The sequence below is a fragment of the Heliconius melpomene genome, chromosome 12, assembly GCF_056956725.1.
Source record: "Heliconius melpomene rosina isolate 202511_hmr_F chromosome 12, ASM5695672v1, whole genome shotgun sequence".
Taxonomy (NCBI): Eukaryota; Metazoa; Arthropoda; class Insecta; order Lepidoptera; family Nymphalidae; genus Heliconius; species Heliconius melpomene.
This window is the reverse complement of record NC_140400.1, coordinates 8,684,664-8,707,641: the sequence shown is the minus strand read 5'-3', so window position 1 is coordinate 8,707,641 and position 22,978 is coordinate 8,684,664. Positions and strand designations below refer to the sequence as shown.

The window sequence follows — 22,978 nt, the reverse complement described above, 5'->3', positions numbered from 1 at the left end:
GTTCTTTTTTTGTAAGTGGTTTTGTGTACACAGGACAAAAAAATAACAATATTAATCATAAAAATGTTTCTTTAAAATGAAGCTTGGGCCTTTGAATCTATTCCTTTTTATTCAACACTAGCCGACCCGGACGCGGCTACGCCTGCTTGAAATATAAGAATATAATTTCTATAGAAATATAATTTCAATCTAGATGAAATGCTAAAAGTGACTATTATATTTATTTTCATAAGGATGAATATCAAAATGACGCGGTAACGAACGCGGTCGCGTAGCGACGACGGTTGTTATTAACATGGCAGAATAAATTGCATGTCAAATTAGAAAGTATTTTAATTTATTAGTACATATGTGTAATATAATATTATATAGCCTATAGCACATCTGAAGAATGCAGCTTTCATACAAAACAAAAACAAAGTAAATCGATCCAGTAGATCCAGAGATCTTAGCGTTCAAACAAACAAACTCTTCCGCTTTATTATATTATATTAATATTATTATTCAACATAGTAAAAACGGCAATTCTGGGAATACTGAAGTTACATTATTTCAGCCATTGTCTTAATAATAAAATGTTGTTAATGACAAAGCAAAACACCTTCACATTATATTACTACATAAATTTATTCTATAATTATAATGAAATGACTATTATTTAGTCTACAGAAAAAGAACAAAATGTATAAATGTCAACCTTTGGCTATACCATTCTATACATATATTAAAAGCACAATACAAAATATTACATTTTACTGTAATTGTATAATGAAAACAAAAGAAAAATGGAAGAAATTAGATTATTTCAAAATACATGTAGGTACATACATTTTTTGCACAGCAGCCGAAAAAATGTAGTGTCAACATACTTAGTATTTTGTTCTTATGTTCGGATAGCTGAATTCGAGACATTAGGTGTTGAGTGGCGGAACTCAACGCCGTAATTAGTCTGGTCAAAAAGGTGAAATGAAAATAATTCATCCACTGTGTGTTTATAGAACCCACAACCATCGCGACCTCCATCGAACTATTTGGATTCATTGGATTTCTTAAATTATTCATTAGACGTGGATGAAGATACATATACATTAAAATTTAAATACAAATAACTTTTATAGTTTCAAAACTTGACTAACACTGGAGTCCAAAGGCAAATTAACAATGGAAGAGAGAATGTAGACAAATTCATGAAGAAGGCTATTAGCCTTAAATATCAATATTTCTAAAATAAGTAGTCTACTTTAAATGTGAACGGAAGGTAAATCAGAAATATTATTCCAATACAATTCTAACCGTTAACTACCGCAATTACACTTTTACAATTGCACAAAGATGGCGTCATATTGAAATCACATACAAAAAAACCAAAAATAAAAAGAAGATAAAGTACTGACAAGTAAACGATAAAATTTCTTATCACTCTTTCCTTATGTTCAAAGATTGTTAAATCCAGCATTGAATGAGTCGTGATAATGACATAACTATTGAAGGTCAAATTAAATTATTTGTTTTATTTCTTGTTGTACTTTGAGTGATAATAATTTTAATGCGAAACATGTGAATTATTATTTTACATAAATAAGTATTTCTAAATACATAAATATAAAGTTAAAGTAACATCTAAATTACTGATATACAAATATTTGTCCAGAGCGGGAATCGAACCCTATCGGTCTTCCATTTAGCAATCTCATTTACTAAATGAAAAGAAAATCTAGCACGGTTGATGAGTCGTGAGGCGCCCTGAAGTTAGGTTTTCTCTACTTTTGCGAATTGTTCAATCAAGAAAAATAAAAAAGCAACAAAAATCGTTAATCAAATCTGCGCAGCCATGTACAGTTAATTTCAGAGTGATCACCACTCGTCTACCGTATTGTTACTTAAACGTTTTGCAAAATAAACCAATGTCTTTTAACAAAATAAAAATTAAAATATTTTTTGTAACTTTAATTATTTTAACAAAATCTAATTACAATAAAAATAACAAAAAACACAATTCGTAATGTTAGGAACATAAAATATTTAAAGAACAATATTAAAGGCAAGTAAACATGATTTAATCAAAATCCAAATTCGTTTGTGTCCATTTTGTACGGGCTGTGGAATTCACGTTCTGGAATGAAAAATTATATATATAAGTAATATATTTTATAATAGTATTACATTTAGGAAAAGTTACCTTGAGAATTTATTACTTTTTTTATGTAAATATATATATATATAAAAGATGATGAAAACTTTTTTACACATTTTTTAAAGTCAAAATAAAACCTAGACTAGGTTATAATAGTAAATTCTTATGTAAATACTATTTTCTTTTGCTAAATTAGATATATTTAATTAGATTAACGAACAGAAAAAGAATATTGCAATATATATTGCTACACTACTCTATTGTGAGGATTTATAACAATAGTCAATAATATGCTATACAAGAAAATAAGCGTTCATATTCCACTACTCCAGAGTACATTTTTTTAAATATTTTTATTTTATTTTTCACTCCGCTAACCACTTTCCGCCGAACTCTGGAGGCATTAAGTGTTGAGTGACGGAACTCAATGCCCCGCTTTGTCCGTTACCAGATCGAGGAAATGAAAATGTTAATATTTCACTACCTCGAATGGGAATCAAACTTACAATCATCAACATTATAGTGAATTTGAATATATCTATTATAAAATAATTACTGAGATTTTTTACGTAGAATTACTCAAGATAAGAATAAATAATTATATTAAAAAAAAGACAGTTGTTTTAATATTATGCATGAGACAATGAACAATTGCGACATGACGACGTATTTAAATAATATTCAAATAATACAATATGCATTACAATTATTTACACTTAAACGATCGTGAGAAAGAATGCTTGAGAAAGAAATGTTTTAAGATAATATAAAAAATATATTTTAATATTACATTAGATGATTACAATATGTAAACAATAATATGTTTTTTTAGTACTTATTTTTAATTCAAACATATTTTACTAATGTTAATTTCCTATTGTAGATTTTCTACCTGGAAATAATTAATCTTGACATTTTTATGGTCAGCAAAAATATTTTAAAAGAATGTACCACAATTAACAATTCCAACACTTACATAATTTCCAAGCTGCTATCGCTATTCTTCGTCGCCTGTTCCCCCTCACTCGAGTTAGAGCCTCCCGACTCAGACCTCTGACTTCTACTTCTCTCCCTATGTTTCTTCTTATCTTCTACCACTTCTGTGGAAGACGCCTCTTCTGATTGTCTCTGCCATGCCGGTATCGATGGCGGTTCGGTACGTGTTTTTAGTGCAGGGAACTGATTTCTGGTAAAAAAGGAAAATATATTTTTATGTAAAGAGGTCATACATATAAAGAGATCTGGTGTCTAGACTCAACGTGCACTCAACTCGCAAGGCCTCCAAAACGCCTCCCCCTAACCTTGGTGGGATAAAGCGTGAAGATAAAATAGAAAGATAAAAAAAATTAAAAATGCTAAACAACGTTATACAATTAAAACGAAATAGATTAGTAGAAACAGTTAGATCGTCTTTCAACTGCATATATTTTTTAGTAATGTACCTATGTATATGGTCAATTAAACAATGAGTGAAGCTTTTTAATTAAGGCAAGCAATTATAAACTCCATTTAGCAAAAATAAACACTAACAAATAGCATAAAAAAGACCCCGAGAAAAAACTCATAATCGCCTTGAAAAAAATGGCCACAATTCGAAAATATTATATTCGTTTGTGGTATAGAACTCTCGCGTTTGTCCCCTAGCTCAAATAGAAATGACTGACAAATAAATGTGTGAAGTAACCCTGACCGCAGATACGGTGGATTATGTGGAAACCGTTATCGTTATTATAATACAGCCTTTCTCGAAAAATTTAATACCAAAACAATTGCGTTCAACCAAACAAACTTTTCCACTTTATAATCATATTTTTTTTGGGTCATAGGGAAGCTAGTGTTAAGTAAGATACTTCGTTCCCAATTTTCGGGAGGCTCCGCGACTTAATACGCAATGTATCATCAGCTCAACACCACGCCTTGACCTGACACCAGAGCGAAGAAAATGGAAATATTAAATATTTCATTTCCTCGAGTGGGAATCGAACCCACAGTTTCTCGCAGTTGCAGTTACACTTTGTGCCTCTGGGCCACGACCGGACTCGGACTATAATATTATCACATAAATAAGACATACTTATGAGTAATCGTTATTTAATAAAAAAACCACTTACCTATTAAGCAATATGCCTTTGACAGAAGCAATATCTGACTTCAAATTGTCCAATTCGGATCTAAAGGTGTTCCGTTTCAACGATGTCTGTACATCGCCTCTCAGTGAGCAAATACTGGCGTTCATTACATCTAAGGATTTCCGTAACTCTTCTATACATTCCACTGTCGTTTTACGTTTTGGTTCCTCCACGAACAAGAAATGTCTGATGCAATTCTATAAAAAAATATATAAAAAATATTAAAAAGATTCTGTTATTTTATTAATATTTTTACGTACTTTCCGCCTTCACAATTCTATAAAAAAAAATATTTAAAAAATTATAAAGATTCTGTTATTTTATTAATATTTTTACATACTTTCCGCCTTCACAGAGATTTCTTTGTTCAGTTATTTTTACAATTACTCTAGTCTAGCTAACTAGAGAAATTGTAAAAATAAACTCTATTGTGAGCGGAATTCGAATTCAATTGTTAGCATCTTTTCAGGACTCTTTACCCAAAGGGTAAAACGGGGCCCCGTTACTAAGACTGTTATTTTTTTTTGTTTTTTACACACGAATGATATGATGCAGTAAATTTTGAGAGGAATAAACGCCTGTATCCGTTAGTCATTTCATGAACTGTGACAGTTAGACATTTGAAATTTTCACAGATGACAGCTATGACACTAAGAAAAAACACTAAAAACAGAATAAAATAAATACTTAAGGGAGCCCCCATACAACAAACGTGATTTTTTTTGCTCTTTTTTGCTCGATATTGATAACGGCAACAGGTACTCTTTTCAGACATTGCATTTTGAGAGACAGAATTCTATCTATTAATATAAGAAACAGAGTAAGGCAAATAATTAAAATCAAGCGGGAATCGAACCCATAACCATTAGGTTAACGCCGAAAGCTACGCCGAAGAGTCAGTATGTCTATTTATTATCTAAATTGGACTTTGATTTCAATCTATTAGAAAGAACGAACAACTTTTTATTGCTTTTTACTTACAAATTAATAATATAGATAAATATATAACCCATTGTTATTATTTATTTCATCGTTAAAAATTAAATAATATTTTATGATGCACCTACAAGTCATTTATTTAAAAAAAAACATTATATTAAAAATCTCATTAATCGTCAAATGATTATGCTAAAGGTTAGAAAAAAATTAGGTATATATAAATATAGTTATAATAATAAAAATAATACCTACTTTATTTAATAATATGAAACAGTATAAACAACCATTTGTATGATTATTATTATTTATTATTAGATAATAATATTGCATATAATTGTAATAATTATATACGTACAAAGATTTATTTTACAAATACAGGTTTATTTGATGTACTTGCTACCCGTTATTACGGGTATCGCCACTTAGGGAATATTTACATCTTAGGTACATCGATTTTCTTATATGGTACGATAAAGACCGACATTGAATTCTAACATTCTATACGAACCGAATCAAACTTGACGTAAAGAACGGAGAGATTACATTATTATAAGTGAATAAAAAAAATAAATGAAGATATGCCGTGGCGCAGCGGCACGTCGTCTAAAATTCAGATTGAATGAAATGAGAACCGCCACGGTTGTAGATTCGATTCTCACTCATCCCATTATTTTCGAAACAAGACAAAAGAGTTACGGCACTCAAGACGCAACGTGTCCAAAATTGCGCTACGCGTGGGAAACGTAGTGTCTCAACACTAGCTTCCTTATGTCTACCCTGTTATATGCGAAAAAAAGCGTGAAGCTTAGTAAACACTATCAAATAAATAAAATATAAAAGCTTGTTTAAACTAATGTTCTAAATATTATCAGTCACGCCTTTTCCAATACATATATGTATGCATGTACAATTGTACATGAGTTGTAATCATAATTGGACGGCATAGAATTTTGTAGGTTTAATCGTACATTGACCTTTTGTATTTATCTAATATTATAAATTTTACAAATCCATGTTACACAGACGGCTATGTAATGTTTTAGGTTATACATATGTATGAGCTATAATAATGTATATATATAAAATCGAAAGGTCACTCACTCATCACGAAATCTCAGAAACTACATGTGCTAGGAATCTCAAATTTTGCATAGGAGTTACTTATAGGACGTAGGTGCTCGCTAAGACGGGATTTTGCAATATTCGACTTCTAAGGGGTTGTTTTTGGGGTCGAAAGTTTGTATGAAACTTTGTTACTACAAATGCTAGGAGACTCAAATTTTGCATAGACGTCACTAAGACGTAGTCATGGAGACAGAAATTAATAATAACATAGTTCACGCGGGTGTAACCGCGAGCGGGCCGCTAGTAATGTATAAGAGTTTATTCGTGTTTTTTAGAGGCAATAGTATTCCAAAAATGCAAAAATATAAATATAATAATGAAAGTATTTTAAATCATTTATTTATGCTATTTATTTGACAAAAATTATAACATTTTTCGAAATCGCATAAAAATTTTGGCGTAGCAAGACATTTATTGTTCAGTGTAAAGGGTTCTTTAATTTAACAAATCCAATAAATCAGCTTTGCGCTGTATTCCATACACAGCAGGGTAGGCAGAGGAAAACTAGTATTAAGATACTCCATTTCCTACTTTCGAGTAGAAGAAGAAATCGTTAAAAATTCTAGAACGAAATCGTAGTGTTACAGTCAAACCCCTGCGCTACCACGGCCTCAAAATTTTACTTAACTTGAACTTAGCAAATTACTTTTATTTTCTATTGGGATAGGCAGAGGTACTGGAATTTAATAGTTCCCAAGAGTGTCTTAACATGAGCTACCTTCCAGATATAGCATGAAACTAAAAAAGTAAAGTAAATATTATTTTAAAACGTAAAAAATGAGACCTACCTTATAAAACCAATAGCATCCATAGATAAATCCTCCATAAACAATCAGTGGTATGATCTTCTCTTTAAACCACGACGTTCTGGAATGATGGAACATCATCAGTTCAGATGTTAAGGACGGTACATCTAACAATTCACTGCATTTCTCTATAGCCTTGTGTATTTCTGCATCTGATAGTCCTTTGCTTCTGAGGAATCTTTCTTTGCTTTCCATAGTACATCTCTGTACGTTAGGATTGGAGAGGAACTTGATAGCAGTTGTTACCTGAAAATATAACTCAACTTTTATTTCATTTATACTAATTTTATAAAACTGAAATTTGTTTGGTCAAAATGTTTATATTTAAAATATTTTTATATACTTCATATTTATATTACTTAATTTTTTCTGAGCACTTTTTAATAATAACATTTTTAATGTCTTTCTTCCATTCTATAGGTCAAAGTCCATTCTTGGCGCAGGCAGGCAGGTGTGCGACTGTAGATGCGACGGGTTGTGGGTTCGATTATCATTTCAAGAAATAAAATATTTAATATTTTAATTTCTTTGCTCTGGTAAAGAGGCAAAGAGCGGCATTGTGTTACGCCATTCATCACAAATAATGCCTTCAGAATTCGGCGGAATCAGAGTATCTTAACACTAGATTCCCGTCGCCTACCACACCATGTGTGTTATACAGCGTGAAGCTGTAAAAAACCCTACTCTATGAATAGGAAAACATTTTTCTTGGAAACTGTTTCAAGTTCTGCTACATCAATTTTTTTAATGTTTCCAAATATTTTTTTTATCTAAACTTTATTTTAAACTAAATAAAAACCAAGGATGAAGTTATGCATCACTGGTTTCTTTTTATCCATTCACAATATCTATATATTGTACAAAAGAATATATATGGGTCATTCTAGCGAAAATACGAAATTAGGGTTTCAAAAATTTGTGAAAAATATTTGCAATATTTAACTATTCTTTTCTGTGAATTTTATAGTACTAGTGTCACTAATTATCAATGATATAGTGGTCCCCAAAATAAGTGGGTTTTCAGGGGATTAAGAGGGTAATTAAAAAAAATTGAAAATGAGGGAATGATGCGATACGTGAGGGAATGAGTGTTATTATATTTATGACAATTAAGTACTAAAAGACATGTTTAATGACAAAAGAAATCTCGTATTATACTTTAAATAACAAAGAAAAAGTAACATTTACTTAATAATTCTTCTCACAAATCTAATAATGACAATTTTTGTACTTAAAATATTGTCTTTTGTTTTGAAAACCACAGCGTTTTAAGTATTGCGAACTGCACTATTGATTTATTTAAAATTACTTACAAACTAATAAAGTGAAAGGAAAAGTACAATTCTTGATATTAAATAAAAAAGGCAACTCGCCAAAACAACGAAAATCAGTTTCAAAAACATAAGAGAGAATGATAAAATATTAAATGTAAATATCAAAAATCGTTCTTTGATCAACTCAGTTAATCACTCTTATCCACCCTTATCCCTTACGAAGTAGCATCCTCTTTTTATTAATGTTGGAGGCTAAGTCTTTTGTAATATATCATTCCAATTATCCAGTTGTTCAACTGTTAATGTCGACCATTTCCAAGTTATAGAGCCTCTAGTCACATGCACTTTCAAAAATTTCTTCAAAAACTGAAGAAATTAGTCCATCCATGCTCCATATCATCTATGTCTATAGGTAAGTCTTAACGTCCCATTTAATACTTTTTACACCGTTTTTTTATAGATCTTGTATTGTTGGTTGCCTCTAAAAGATCACTCTTAGCGATAAGGCCGCCATTGCACATTGATCTTATAATATGTACTGTGTAAATCAAATGTATAATCCAATTGCAAATGTGCAATAGAGTGTTATTATATTTATTATTAATAATAACATGGTCCAGATTATAATATATAGATAATATCCCTATATTATCTATATATTATAATCTGCATCTGTTCTTATAACATTCTCATCAGGGATATCTTTTGAACATTGCTTACTATCCGATGCACTCTGGGTTTGAATTTTACATACCAGAATTATTCTTGGAAGACGAGTGATACCCTTAATAATAATGACTACACTTACCAGTGCAATCGTTGCACGAAAGATTTATGAACTCGAGATTTTTTTGAGTTCCACGAAATGCAACGATTGATTTTGATAGGCTTACTAAATTTTCTATCCCTACGATATCAGCGGTGGTTACTTCAATTAATATTATTGAAGGATATCTTTCGAGTAATATATATTTTTGAGTTTCATGAAATTAATAATTAAATTATTAATGATAATAATTAAATTATTATCACGGTATCAAAGCCTTCAGCCACAGCTCTATTAGCAGTTCTTTTTAAAATTCCTCCCACACCATAGGGCGCACATTTTCCATGGCCTGGTTACGAATAATGCCATGAAAATAATCTCGTTCTCGGATATAAATTATTTATATGTCGAGATACAATGTGAAAAATTTACTTGTTCTTGTACTGATTAACTGGACTATCACTCAAGATGTGAATTATATGAATGTTCAAATCTTAATTTTTAAGCCATTCAAATTATCGTGTCGGTTATTTTTAGATAGAGAGCTAATAGTGTGGACTTTGACAGCACCATTGCGACGATAAATAAAGTACACCTGTATGAAGAATACTTTGTTGCCTAGTAACGCCATAAAGAACTTGAATTCTTACACAGCACACCTTTTTTATCCCTATATGTCAACAATCCGTATAGGTTTGACAATTTTTTTTTCAACTCTTTCGTTTTAGTCTTTTTTCCCTTGAACTCATTTCGGGTACAGGTTTTACTTGTTCTTTTTTCTTACTCTTTCGCGAAGTCTTTCTAAATTGATAAGATAACTCTTCATTTTCCTTTACGTTTCCGATCATACTCTTTCTTTTTCAATTTTAATTGTGTGTCATTAATTAATGATTTTTTTTGCAATATTTATGTTAATAAAGCTCCAAGACGAGGAAGCAAAAACCAATTAGCGTTAATGCAGCCAAAACACACAAAGCCTACAAAGCCCACAGTTAAAATAATCATTCCCTCACCTCGCATCATTCCCGCATTACAGATAATTATGAGGGAATGACGGTGAGGGAATGACGAAATTAAGCATTACTGCCAAAAACGCACATAAAAATGCATTCTTTCGTATTGCATTTTATGGTCACGTTATTAGTTACCAAAACCAACGTTAACGTTGATTAGTTAATTAGTTAAAATTGATTACCTTATTTTTATAAGATGTGATGTAATGACGGCCAGAAATGTAACTTAGTAAATTATGAACTAAATCTTTTCTTAATAGAAACAATGTGCATGCACAAGATAAATTCACTATAGTAAATTATTAGCAGCACTGCCAACTATCAAAAACAAATGAGTGCGTTAATGTAATTCAAATAACACGTTAAAAAATGGGCTGTGAACACAAGTGTGAAGGAATGATTATTGTTTTTGGGACAAAGTAAAACAAAAGCATAAGTTTCAATTACCTTTACTTATTTTTTTGTAATTATGAATATTTTAAGAAAACCACTTTATATTAAGCGATCAGTAAAAGTCTGACATAAAATTTAGCGAAATGTATCAATTTAGCGACCATAGAGTATTTGAATCTGGAGTTTGGGACATAGCGAGGGAATGTTTTTCTGATGTTAACATAGGGAAAAGAAATATCAGGTATCTAGTTTACTAGAAAGTCTTATAGGTATTATGTATGCACTATTGCATACTTAGTAACAAAATAATAATAATTGCTTAAATTTCATAACTACTTAGAAAAAATCTATTAGGACATGAATTTCGTATTTTCGCTAGAATGACCCATATAAAAACATACAATGTTTTTAGAAGACAAATACTAACATAGCGAACCAGGAAATTCTATTTACATTGGAACTAATTCTTTAATTTCAATCAGTAGTTCTTGATATTAGAATATTCAAAGAAACAAACTCAACAGCATTATAATATTAGTATAGATTTATCAATAAACTTGTAAGATTTGTGATATAATATGATAGCTAACGAGATACTCTAATCTGTTGGTAGAAAATGGAGAATGGAGTGTCTTAATGTTAGGTTCCCTCTGGCTACCCTGCTGTGTGCGGGATACAGCTTGAAGCTAAAACACAACCAAGGCCCATATTTATAAGCCATGTTTCAACTCTGATATCAACCTTGAAATGCTGTTTTCATTCATAAATTATAATCTTTGAATGAAAAAGGTATCTCACAATCAATCTCAGGTATGAGTGTTTATAAGCAACTAAGTATTTAAATTTACATACAATTAAAGTACCTAGTTAATAGCTTTTTTTGCTAATTATTGTTTTTATGCTTTTTAGTTATATTGATTTATTAAATTGGAATCATTAAAAGGAAAACATAATTTGTTACCCATTAATTTTGATTACCATGCAAAGTATTTTTGGAAAAGGCAATAATTATCATACAATTAATATTTTACACACTAAAATACCTTTAAGAATAGGTAAATTCTTGGTGGCAAGAAGGTCAAATTCGTCGTTTCTTCATTGCTAAGGTTTTAATAATAATATGCAGTAGCTAGAAGGGGTAGATTAACGTGATTCTATTTGACATTAATGTGTATAAATTAATTGCCATTGATATTATATGTATATAATTACCAAGTTCTCACGGATTTCTGATCCAGACGATGCTAGAACATCTGAAGCCATTTCTGATTTAAATTCTTCTATATTTTAATCTATATGAGAATCAGAGTTCACCAATCACTAAATACTAAGGATTATATTAAAATTTTAGACGAATAAATAATTATGCACTCAAATTTTGGACGATGGCCACTATTTCACAATAATACACATAATAAGTCACAGGGCACAGCCAACAATGAATTAATGAAGAACGATTTACGAATAAATGAGAAATACTTATAGGAAATCAAAATTTGACATATTGCAACTGTCAAATGTAAAGTGACGTGAGAGCCTGAGCCTAACCATGAGACTACAGTGTAAAAGGCGAAAGATTTATACGTTTTGAAGGGAAACCGAACCGAACCTACAGTGTAAAATCTATTATTTTATGTGGTAATAAAATATAAGATATATTACAAATTTAACAATTTTATATATTCATGAATGTATTTCAACGTATTTTTTTCGCAAAATATTCACAAGTACACCTTAAAAGTACATCAATTCCAATTATTACGGTTAGCGTAGTATTTTAAACAACTCATTGAACTTTTGTCGCTCGAGACGCCATCGAGAGATCTGACTATTGCAATTGGAATAATTTACTTTGTATTAAATTTGATATTTTATAAACTAAACAACCACAATTTAGAATTATTTCGTTAATTGAAAGTTATTTTATTTCTGAACACATAAAAACCTGAAAAGTCAAAATCGTGAAAATTGACATTTATTATTTGACAGATAGAATCAAACTAAAGTCATCTTTCTTACATTCACTGTTTATTTATGGAGATTACAATTTTATAATGTGAATATACTTCACATTATAATCTAAAAATGAGTGATTTTATGAATGCAACGGAAGCAGCTTCTCTAGCAGTCACATTTGACCAAGCTGGTCAAGCTGATAAAGCTGTAGAATGTTACAGAACAGCTGCTCGGTTGTTGGACAGGGTATGTGGTCAGATATCACCAGAAAGACAAGGAGATCTAAGGCAAAAAGTCAAGGAATATTTAGAACGAGCTACTTTCTTACAAGAACAAAAAGGTAAATGTGTTCTTCTAATTCAGATTTTTCGTAAATAAATTTTACCGCTATACATAGATGAGTCATGCTGTTTTGTTGCAATTTCATTCTTTATTGTACTATAAATTATCATGTGATATCGAGTATAGTACAAGATATGTCTTAAGTGTATAATGAGTTGTCCATTTCAAATAATTATAAAGATATTTTTTTTAACACTTCATCCAAATAAATAAATAATAATTATTAGAAAGAAAAAATATAAATTTAATAAGTATTATAAAGTAACACCACTTTGTGTTACAGAAAGAGCCCAGCAAGAAGATAGTGAAAGGCTTATGCAAAAATGCTACTTCCTTATGCAACAAGCCTTAGATGCAGATGAAGCGAATCTAACAGACTTAGCTTTGCAATTATATACACAAGCTGTAGAATTGGCAGTTAGTGTGGTATGTCTCATGAACTATTTATTATGTATTTTAATTTTTCCTGTTCACAATTTCTGCCCAATTTTAAAGATTTCTTAACAAGAAATATGACAAAATTCAGCCCTGCACTTATCACCACAGTAAAATGTAAATGAAAAGACAGACATTGTATTATGACATATTCTTTTGTTGCTTGTAGAAAGTCACCGATTCAATTATAAAAACAAAGATAAATGGTTTAGCTGCACAAGCATTAGATAGGGCTGAAGAGATTAAAGGGATTAAAAAGATGGGAGCCCTGTCAATTACTGAGCCAAAGAAGCCAAGTTAGTATTTAATGTTTAGTAGTTTAAAGTTATGTAATTAATAATTTTTATATATGATATATTTTTTTATAGCTTTCTAATAAATATATTTTTTAATTCAATATCTGTAATATTTAAAGAGTTTCTAATATTAATTTTCTTTCTAAAACTATTACAGCTATTGTTTGTTCAAATATTTCAAGGTTTCATCTTCATGCTTATCTTTGTAAACATAGCATGATACAATAATACTCTGGAATCAAGTGTTAAAATATTCTAGTTCTATTCAGACATTGCATGTTGAGTGGCGGACTCAACAGTACTCATTATTTTATTTCCTTCAGGGCATATGTTTGAGCCCCTGCGCCAAGACAGGTCTCAACTGGTTTTTGTCAAGATTTATTATTTTTTGTGTATTAATATTGTTTATATGAGTGGTACTATTAAACAATATTGTATAGAATATTAAAATATTATAAATTTTTAATATTACCAACTAATGTCACAACAAAGATTATTTTCATAAAATAAATTTTATTTTCATTAAAAAATATATTTTTTTAGCAATATCACCAAACAGAGCTCAACTCCAACGCGAACAAAGTGTACACCTAAAAGTAAGTGGTAAACAAAATTACACTGAAGAAGAGAAAGAAGTTTTACGAATGACGTCAAATATAAACAATAATTGTTTTTTACCGTTCATGGACGTTGATTTATCGGAAAAATTTCAATATGCGTTGCCCTTTGAAGACAGAGCTAGTGAATTAAAGTTGTCGTCGAAACAGGAGAATGAGTTCGATGGATGGATCAGGCCGCATGAAGTGTCGAGCGATCCGAAAATGATTGTTGGCGACCATGTTGATTGCTTTAGTATTAAACAGACGGTGAGTTTTATATTATATATACCTGTATTTTTTTATAAGTGCAATTATAATATTTAATATTTTTGTTTCGTCGCTCTAGTAACAAGGCAAAGCACGGAGTGGAGTTCTGCCATAAAAATGAGATACAGTATTTTAGCCCAGAGAGTTTTCCCTATAATAAAAAAATATTGGTAATTGATAATAACTGATTTAATTTAAAAAATCCTATTTTTTACAAAATTATTACCTATTTCTTTCAGATAGTGTCTGATTGCTCATTTGTAGCGTCTTTAGCAGTAAGTGCATTGTATGAAAGAAGATTCAACAAAAAAATTATTACATCTATAATATATCCAAAGAACAAAAATAAACAGCCTGTATACAATCCTTTTGGCAAATATATGGTCAAGTTACATTTGAATGGAGTTAGGAGGAAGGTATTTACGAAAACTATATATTTATTTAAAAAAATGTTATATAAAAAAAATAAGTATTTTTTTACTAAGTATGGAATAGCACTTCATATATATACAGTTTAAAATAGTAAATAATATTTATGAAGAAAATAGTGTCTCTATGAAAATTGTGTCAAAACATTAAGTTTTCTTTACATTTATACTTAATAGGTAATAATCGACGATCGCTTGCCATATAGCAAGTATAGAAGATTATTATGTTCTTATTCAAGTAATAAAAATGAATTTTGGGTGTCCCTATTGGAAAAGGCGTACATGAAAGTCATGGGCGGTTATGATTTTCCAGGATCTAATAGTGTAAGTATGAAGTAATTTCTTTTTATCACTTTTTTATAATTTGCTACTTGGAATTAAATAGTTTTAAATTTAATAATTTCTTTGCTTTCATAATTTATACCGCTAGAAATAGTAGTTAAGTTAAGTTATAATAAGTTAAGAAATAATAGTTCAAACGGGCAAAGCCGCGGGCGGGTCGCTAGTTAAATAATATATTTGTGTATCTATTTGTGTTTTAAGAAAAATCTCTTACCATCCTAGAATATAGATCTTCATGCCTTAACAGGCTGGATACCAGAGCGTTGCGCGTTACGTAACACCGAGAATTTTAATTCCGAAGCCCTATTCGAGACGGTTAGGTCTAGACTGGAAAGGGGCGAAGTTCTAGCCACAGCGGCCACTGGAGCCCTAGATGACACACAGGCTGAAAGGACCGGCTTAGTGGCAAGCCATGCATACGCTGTACTCGATGTACGGCTTGTAAATGTGAGTTTATTAGATTTTTTTAGTTTGAAGATGTGTTTTTTACAGGATACGGCCGATATGTCGCCTTAAAGTTAGGCTTTAGGAGGGAAAATAATCAATAGTAAGAAAAATGCTAAATTCAAATCTGCCCTGTTATCTATAGATAACTTCATTGCGGTCACGACTCGTCAACCGTGTCATAGATAGAGAATTCAGTGGTCATACTCTGTTTTAATATATTACACTGTCATAATGGCAGAAGGTACCGGGAACCTAGTGTTAAGAAACTCCGTTCCCATTAAGATGGGAACGGAGTGTCTTAACATTTCCGTTCCCCACTTTCCGCTGAATTCTGGAAGCATTGTGTGTTGAGTTGAGACACACAACGCCGCGCTTGCCTCGTCACCAGAGCGAAGAAATAAATGAAAATATTAAATATTTAATTTCTCAGAGAGGGAATCGAACTCACGAAAGTCGTACTTAAAGTCGCACGCTTGTTCCCCTGCGCCACGGCAGCCTTAAGGCATTTTTTATATTTTTAATTTATATTATTATATTTTTAGGGTGTAAAATTGCTAAAACTCAAAAATCCCTGGTCTCACCTTCGATGGAGGGGTAACTACAGTGAGTTAGACACTGTACATTGGACACCAACACTCCGTTCTCTCTTAAACTACGACCCCGATAGCGCCTCACAGTATGATAATGGCGTATTCTGGATTGATTACGCCAGTATATTGGAGTTTTTTGACGTTTTCTACTTGAATTGGAACCCGGAACTGTTTAAATTCACGTATTGTATACACCAGTCAGTATTTCTTTATTTATATGTGTAATTTTGCGTGTTTGTGTGTTTAATAATAACATGAGGTCATTGATACTGATTTGTGAGAGACTGATTCACTATATATTAGTGTTAGTTCAAATAAACAACGTAAAGCTAAAAAAATCTGTCTTTCTGATATAGCATGATATGTGGCGGAACACAACGCCGCGCTTAGTAAATTACAAACATTAAATTCAAATTCTTATAAAATATTTTTCTTTTTTTTTACGCACATAATAAATAGTTCTTTTAACTAGCTAATGAAAGTATATTTATAATCATATCTACATATTTTTTAATCCAGAAAATGGGACGCAGGCTACGGTCCCGTAAAAGACGCATACAACATTAGTGAAAACCCGCAATTCACTTTACACGTTCAAGGGAAAGGGGCGGTATGGTTGCTTCTAACACGCCATATCACGCGGATAGACGACTTCAGGGATAACAAGGAGTATATCACGCTGTTGGTGTACAAGAATGGGAAAAGAGTTTATTATCCGTGTAAGTTTGCTAAACAAACGGGGTTTATAGCCATAGATAAAGGCAGTAGAGAAATATGAGCGTTTTATAAAATATAACTGTAAATTAAACCAATTTTCTGTTTTTTTTTATAAAATAAAGATGAAGAATTGCCAGAATTTGCTTGCTTTCATCTTACCCTGAGGTAAGCGTGAGACTGTTAAATTGAAATCGAAATATTCTTTCCAGATGATCCACCACCCTATATAGATGGTATTCGAATAAACAGTCCGCATTACTTATGTAAAATAATCGTCAGTGACGTCAGCACGGATAGATACACGCTGGTAGTGTCTCAATATGAGAAGACCACCACTATCTACTATACACTGAGAGCGTACGCCACTTGTCCATTCCAAATGGCGAAGATTGAGCCTTATCCCTATAGAAAAACGGTGAGTTTTGTGTGTGTGTGCGTGTGTGTGTTCGAATCTATATTGAAAGAGGATAGCTTGATCGTGAGTGACGAAGAACACCAATATGTACAGACATCATACAAGATCCATATAGCAAAGATTGAGCATTTTCTCTACAGGATAACTATATTTTCTGTTATTTCCTTAGCTTCATGCTGTATCCCGCACAAAACAGGGAACCTGGCACCTTAGTGTTTTTTTGAATTTACGTTTTCATTGCGTTAAATATTTTGAGTATAAATATTTTTTTGTGGAAAATTTCTCAATCTATTCGTACATTATGGAACATTAGATTTATAATTGTTGTATAATATATCTGTTTGAAACTATATTTTTGTCTGAACTATTGAATATAATTGTAGATGCTTCAATTAATCCAATGACCGGGAGGACAAAATCTATTTTGGGATAGTTTTTATCTTGAGGTGCTTTCCACATCAGATGCTGTAGCCAAAATTAACACGTATAAGTAATGTTAAAGTAATATTCATATTTACTTTGGGTGTGTTCAAAAATACATTAAGAATTGATTATCGACAAAAAGTCTTGAATGCAATAAAGAAAGAAGAATAAAAGGAAGTTTAAAAATATTATTCCTTTCACAGATTCGAGGCGAATGGTCAGCCCGAACGGCGGGTGGTTGCGAAAACCATAGGCAAACATATCAAAATAACCCTAAATATATAATATCTGTACCGGAATCTAGAAACCCTTGCCATCTCGTCGCTGAACTAAAAGGTCCAAAACAATATCAGATTGGGATAGACGTGAGAGTGGAAGGCTTAGAAGATCCTAATGTTACAGCGCCATTTTTGAGAGAGTCGTCTGGGGCTTATCGGTGAGCTACATTTTGTATTTTATGAAGTACCTAGTAAATCTTATTTAATATATTTTATGTTTTCAAACCATAAATTGATTTTGTCTGTTTTTTATTGTGGTTTGCCTGTGTGCACACGGTTTCATTATTTGTTTAGATATAATAAAGCATTATAGTTATACCAGATTTCTTACTTACCTCTTATTAATGTTAAATGTTTGAAATATATATTTAACAGGAAAAAATAAAGGGTATCTAGCGTTAACAGATTCCACATAACTGTGCTTGGATGGTGTCCGAGAAGCAATTCCCCTATTTTTAAATTTAATAATATCTTAATATTCTTTTTTTCTAGATCGGGTTTCGTATACATAGAGTTACACAACCTTCCTGCTGGTCGATACTCCTTCATGCCTTCTACTTTTTACCCTAATCAAGAAGGACCGTTTTTTATCGAACTCCGATCCACCTGCGAAGTAACTTGGGAATTGTGTAATTAGATATATAAAAAAAAGGAAAGCCGGAAAATTATTAAAATTATAAATCTATTTTCACAGCTTTTCACTCATTTAACAGTTTTAAACATTGCTTTATTCAGTCATTTTTATTTAGTCATATAAGTTTAGAAATTTTATTTTGACAGTTTCGCTCACTTTTTACATGAATTATGTGATTCTTTACGATCATTTATTGTACTATTTCTTAAAATTTTATGATAAGTTCAAATCTATTTCTGTTTAATGTCTTTGTTTGCCAAAATGGGGAAAAAAATATTAATTTTTAACCTGAGTGAGAATCGACATAATCTACAGCAGGCCTATCTGTCTATCTACCCCACTGCGGTCTTAAATGTTTTCTTTTATTTAAGACTTATTTAGAATTAATTTAATCGCACAGCCTATATATTTTAAGGCAAATATTTATAATTGAAAAATTATATACGGTCATATATTATGTGCAGTCATCTATATACATATAACGTTGCATTTTTTATAATTTTATAGTTTTTTTCATTTTATAATCTAATTTTATAAAATTAATAAATAAATTAAATATTTTGTGTAAATTAACGAAATCTCCTTTTCTGATTAGCTTGTTATGCACTGTGATATATATATTATAATAATTATAAGATGTCATTATAAGTTGTATGAATTTTATAGAGCGATAATATATTTTGATACTATTATGGATTTTTATTTTTGATACCTTAATATTCCTATTAAAACAATTACCATAAAAATTAAATTATGCTTTACACTACTCCGCACACAACAAGGTAGGTAGAGGAAGGAGTTTTTCAAGGCATTGCGTGTTTGCTGAATGTCGGGCTTTTGCCTTGCTTGTAGAGTGAAGAAATGAAAATATTAATAAATAATCATTCCCTCGAGTGGGTATCGAATCCACAACCGTTACAGACTCACTCTTGTGCACCTGCGCCACGACGGAATTGAGGAATTTACGAGTATACAATATAAATTTTCCGCACAAATAATTATAAGGATTCAAGATACTTTTGTCGGTCCAGTGTTTTTGGTAGGTTGACGCTCGAACAAAATTTGATTCGAATTAATAATTTTAAGATGACAATTGTGAAACAGATTAGTTACTTAGAAGTTAATTGTTTTCATTACTTCGAGTGGGACTCGAACCTACATCCGTCGTTTTTATAGTCGTACGCCCGTTGTGCTCCTACGCCATGACGGCTTCATTAAAAATGTAATATAGAGAGATGAAATGTAATACATTATCGAGTATAATATCAAAACAATGTTGGTGTTGTTTACCGGAGGGTAGAGGCTATATTTAGTTGCTAAACTTTCAGTAAACTATCAAATAAATAATTATAGTGTTAATTATTTAATTCTACCTCAATTACATTAGTTAACATAGTAAACTATATACCTTGTTTAATTAAAGGCAATGAGGTGCCGAATTTGAAACTTAAATTAAAAGTATTAAGAGGCTATCCTCTAGACTCACGACTACTCGTGGAGCAGTGGCAAAAGTGTGTAAACGATACAGCTTGTAGGTTCGATTTTCCCTCTAAGTAATGAAATATTGATATTTTCATTTTCTCCCTCTATCAACGAGGCAACGCACAGCGTTGAGTTGCGCCTCTCCATACACAATTCGTCTGCGTAAATAGCTAAGTCAGCGGAAAGCGAGAAACGAAAGTGTCTTAGCACTAGATCCCCATGTAACCTCTGTCTACCCTGCTATGTTCGTTACGAAGCGTCGTATCGCCATTATATTATGTTATATCCAGCTTCCTGAGATCCGACATATATGTTTTTCTATATAATTCTTCCAAACTTTTAATATATACTTAATTCAATTCAAATATCTGTCACTCCTACTGTGCTGTATCTTGCAGTTATGGAACCTACTGCTAAGAAACTCTTTTCCCCAATTTCTGGTAAATTTTGGAGGCATTGCGTGTTGAGTAGCGGAACCCAACGCCGTGCTTTACCTCGTCACCACAACAAACAAATGCATATATTCTTGCTTTACAATAATTCCTCTAGTATCTACAGTCGGAACCATTAATGAAATTCGGCAAATTACATAAACAGTACTAGTGAGCTCAGCGTGAAGCAGTGCACCTTGCACTGCTATGAATTGCAAATAGGGACTTTGGCCACTTTTCCAGTACTATTAGTGCTTAAATAATGCTAATTCTTCATAGGGTTGATAAAACCTCAAAAATCTTTAAATTTTCACGTAAGTTTTTGAATATTTTTTTATTTGTCCAATTGTTTCATTATTGATTTATTTTAAAATCCATTTTAAACAATAATCGTAAACTTGCAAGATATTACATAAAGTAAAATACATTAATACGGCAAATAAAATAAAAACTTTTAAAAATGAATAAACTTAATAAATAATGAATTTGTTTAAGTGTGTGTTATTTCCTTCATAAATAAATCGATCATAATTTTATTTACTTATTTTTTTTATTTAATATAAACAACAAAATAACAACTTTTTATATATCAACATGCACTACTAAATCTAATATTATATATGTAGGAGATTGCTCGCAAATGACTCTTATTGGACCTGTGGGCTCCATTGTGGGTTAATGCAAGCAGGAATAACGCAGCAGATTCGTGACACTCGTCACTAGTCCTTCCTTTCTCCAAAACATCAGAAGACTAAATCATTCTACGATCGTCAAAAACATCAGAAGGCTAAAACATTCTACAATCGTCAACTTCCTCCTTATTTTTAAAATCGAACTTCACCATCACACGTCACGACTCTACTCAAGGCATAAGCCTCCGCGTTATTGGTCAAATTACCTCACTGGTCTAATAAAAGTCATGTAGGAGTCTTTATAAACATAATCAGCCAATCGTAATTCTACAATAATCAACAATTAGTGTCTTTTCGATCATTTCCTCTGAAGCTATACAAATGTGTTGACACATTGTCTTTTTTACATGAACACAGCCAGTCATATTATAAACAGTTGTTACAGATAATAATATTAAAGCTAATCATTAAACATCTAAGATAATATAATATCTGTTCTAATCTCTTCCTTCTACATATATAAAAAAAAATACTACCATTTAAAGGTTAAACTATAACTAAGTATATATACTGTTAGCGTACTCGTGTAAATGTGGGTAGATGGTGAAAAAGACAATAAAAGCAGTGGAATTGTGTTAAACGGGAACAGTTGCTTGTAGGCGGAAGCCCTGATTGGAAGGTATCTAGTGTGTAGTGTTGTGTTGTTATTGAGTGATACATGTGACTAATTGTAATTACGTGGAACCTCTATCCGAGTACGTTGAAAACATATAGACGGTATGTATTTTTATCGTGTTATTTTAAAAGACGCTAACCGCTTCCGATCTCTAGCAATACGGATTTTGATATAGTGTCCAAAATCTCGTAATCCCAATAGAACCAAATAGGTATATACGAGTGTGTCTAATGTATGCCAAAATTGATGAACAATTATAGCCTGTACATGGCACGCTGGACGAGAGGGCGTGGTGGATATATCGTCATCTGTGTTGCCATTAAATCATTCTATACTTTATAAATCAACCACCTCTTTTACAATATACGTATTTATCGGTAACTTCAATAGTATGGTGAAATGAAAATTATTAGGTTACTTCAAAACGCTTACGAGCGTGGGCAGAGGGAACCTAGTGTTAATACACTCTTCTCCCCACTTTCCGCCAAATTCTGAAGGAGTTGCGTGATGAGTGGCGCAACTCCACCCCGAGCTTATATTATATTTTCTAGATTTTCTTTTCTTATTCTAGAAAATTGTGTAATTCATTATTTTTATAATAAAATATCTTTTGTTTGTTCCTTGTGAAGAAATGGCACTAAGCCAAATTCAATAACGGCAATTCAAGATCTAGTTTAATTAGTATTTGATCATCAAAATCCAATTTATTATTTTCTATCTTGTAATTAAACTTTATATTTATTACTTCTAGTGTCGAGGCACGTTTAGAAAGTATCGGAATATACATTTGATTTCTATTGGGGGAAAAGTTTTTTGTCAAAATTGTTTCCGTTCATAATTATGAAACCCTAAAAAGGCATAAAAATAATAAAAAAAAGTGTAATTCCAAAAAAATGCCATAATCCTTCCACATTTAAATTTCCTTGACCCGCAAAGCAATCAAGTTCCCCAAAAAGAAGGGTTCAATAAATAAGTTGGCATATAAATTTAAATGTAATTTAATCAGTCT

The 22,978-nt window shown here is 31.3% G+C and overlaps 2 protein-coding genes across 3 annotated transcripts; one reads left to right on the top strand and one right to left on the bottom strand.

Moving 5' to 3' along the window:
• Positions 1–483: 483 nt before the first annotated feature.
• Positions 484–12,097, bottom strand: Pex14 (peroxisomal biogenesis factor 14). Of its 2 annotated transcripts, XM_085194299.1 has the most exons (5): positions 11,792–12,097; positions 7,116–7,379; positions 4,246–4,460; positions 3,111–3,320; positions 484–2,113 (listed from the first exon to the last, which is right to left on the bottom strand). In XM_085194299.1, the coding sequence occupies exons 1-5, from the start codon at positions 11,840–11,842 to the stop codon at positions 2,107–2,109; spliced, it is 747 nt and encodes a 248-aa protein (XP_085050425.1). In that variant the 5' UTR covers positions 11,843–12,097; the 3' UTR covers positions 484–2,106. The 2 variants fall into 2 exon arrangements, with proteins under 2 accessions (XP_085050425.1, XP_085050426.1); XM_085194300.1 differs by lacking the exon at positions 484–2,113 and having other exon boundaries at positions 3,107–3,320; positions 11,792–12,085.
• A 456-nt stretch (positions 12,098–12,553) lies between these two features.
• LOC146533753 (calpain-7-like) lies at positions 12,554–19,440 on the top strand. Its single transcript, XM_085194096.1, has 12 exons — positions 12,554–12,875; positions 13,161–13,303; positions 13,482–13,608; positions 14,152–14,474; positions 14,714–14,890; positions 15,080–15,226; positions 15,467–15,691; positions 16,234–16,478; positions 16,801–17,000; positions 17,208–17,413; positions 18,040–18,272; positions 18,607–19,440. Exons 1-12 carry the CDS (start codon positions 12,665–12,667, stop codon positions 18,749–18,751), a joined length of 2,382 nt encoding a protein of 793 aa, XP_085050222.1. The 5' UTR covers positions 12,554–12,664; the 3' UTR covers positions 18,752–19,440.
• The last annotated feature ends 3,538 nt before the right edge of the window (positions 19,441–22,978 follow it).